The sequence below is a fragment of the Gavialis gangeticus genome, unplaced genomic scaffold, assembly GCF_001723915.1.
Source record: "Gavialis gangeticus isolate Ggan-Ray unplaced genomic scaffold, GavGan_comp1, whole genome shotgun sequence".
Classification (NCBI taxonomy): Eukaryota; Metazoa; Chordata; order Crocodylia; family Gavialidae; genus Gavialis; species Gavialis gangeticus.
Window position 1 is genome coordinate 13,586,512 of NW_017729032.1, and position 697 is coordinate 13,587,208.

General features: G+C 62.3%; 1 protein-coding gene across 3 annotated transcripts in view; it reads left to right on the plus strand.

Moving 5' to 3' along the window:
- Positions 1–439: 439 nt before the first annotated feature.
- The window catches only part of TMEM135 (transmembrane protein 135), a 447,390-nt gene continuing 447,132 nt past the window's right edge, over positions 440–697 (plus strand). Inside the window, exon 1 of one of the 3 annotated variants that reach the window (XM_019524781.1) lies at positions 440–668. In XM_019524781.1, the coding sequence (XP_019380326.1) occupies positions 528–668 (141 nt within the window). In that variant the 5' untranslated portion in view covers positions 440–527. The remainder of the gene's footprint in view (positions 669–697) is intronic. The other 2 variants (XM_019524779.1, XM_019524780.1) reach the window with 2 other exon arrangements.

Here is a 697-nt window from a genome sequence, read left to right on the forward strand (position 1 = left end):
ACGATTTTCTTGCGATTTCCCAGTTGGTCTAATACGAGGTGTCATGTTGGATCCCAGAGTTCTTGGTTTTTTGTTTTTGTTATTGTACGTCCAAAGAAGGAAACGCTTCAAAGTTGACCACCGGCTCACTCGCCGCCCATGTCTGGGAAGTAAATAAGAAGACTTATTCGCACGTTATTTCAGTGCATGATAGCTTATTTTCTTTTCATTACACACTATAGTGTTGCACTTCCCTGCGGTGTTTCAGGACGGGCCAGACCCGTCCCCCGTCATTAGGGACCAGTGTGAACAACGGCCGCATCCGAGGCGAGGCGAAACTCCCCACTGCGCGCGCACCCTGTCCCCAGGAGGCACGTGTGGGGCTGACTCCGCCCCCGCGGGCGCCCATTGGCTGCAGGGCTCACGCGAGCCGGCGGCGGCTGTTTGCCCGCGAGTGACCCCGGCGGGGTGGGGGGAGGGGGGAGCGCTGCCCCGCGCGACCTTTCTCCTGCATCGGCGCGACGCGGCCCCTCCCCCAGCGCGGCAAGATGGCGGCGCTGAGCAAGTCCATCCCCCACGGCTGCTACGAGCTGGGGCACACCTGGGAGCCGCGCTGCACCCGCGCCTTCCTGCACATCACGCACGGGGCCCTGGCGGAGTCCCTGCGCATCTATGGCACCCTCTACCTGGTGAGCTGGGGGGGGCAGGAGGGGTTGCG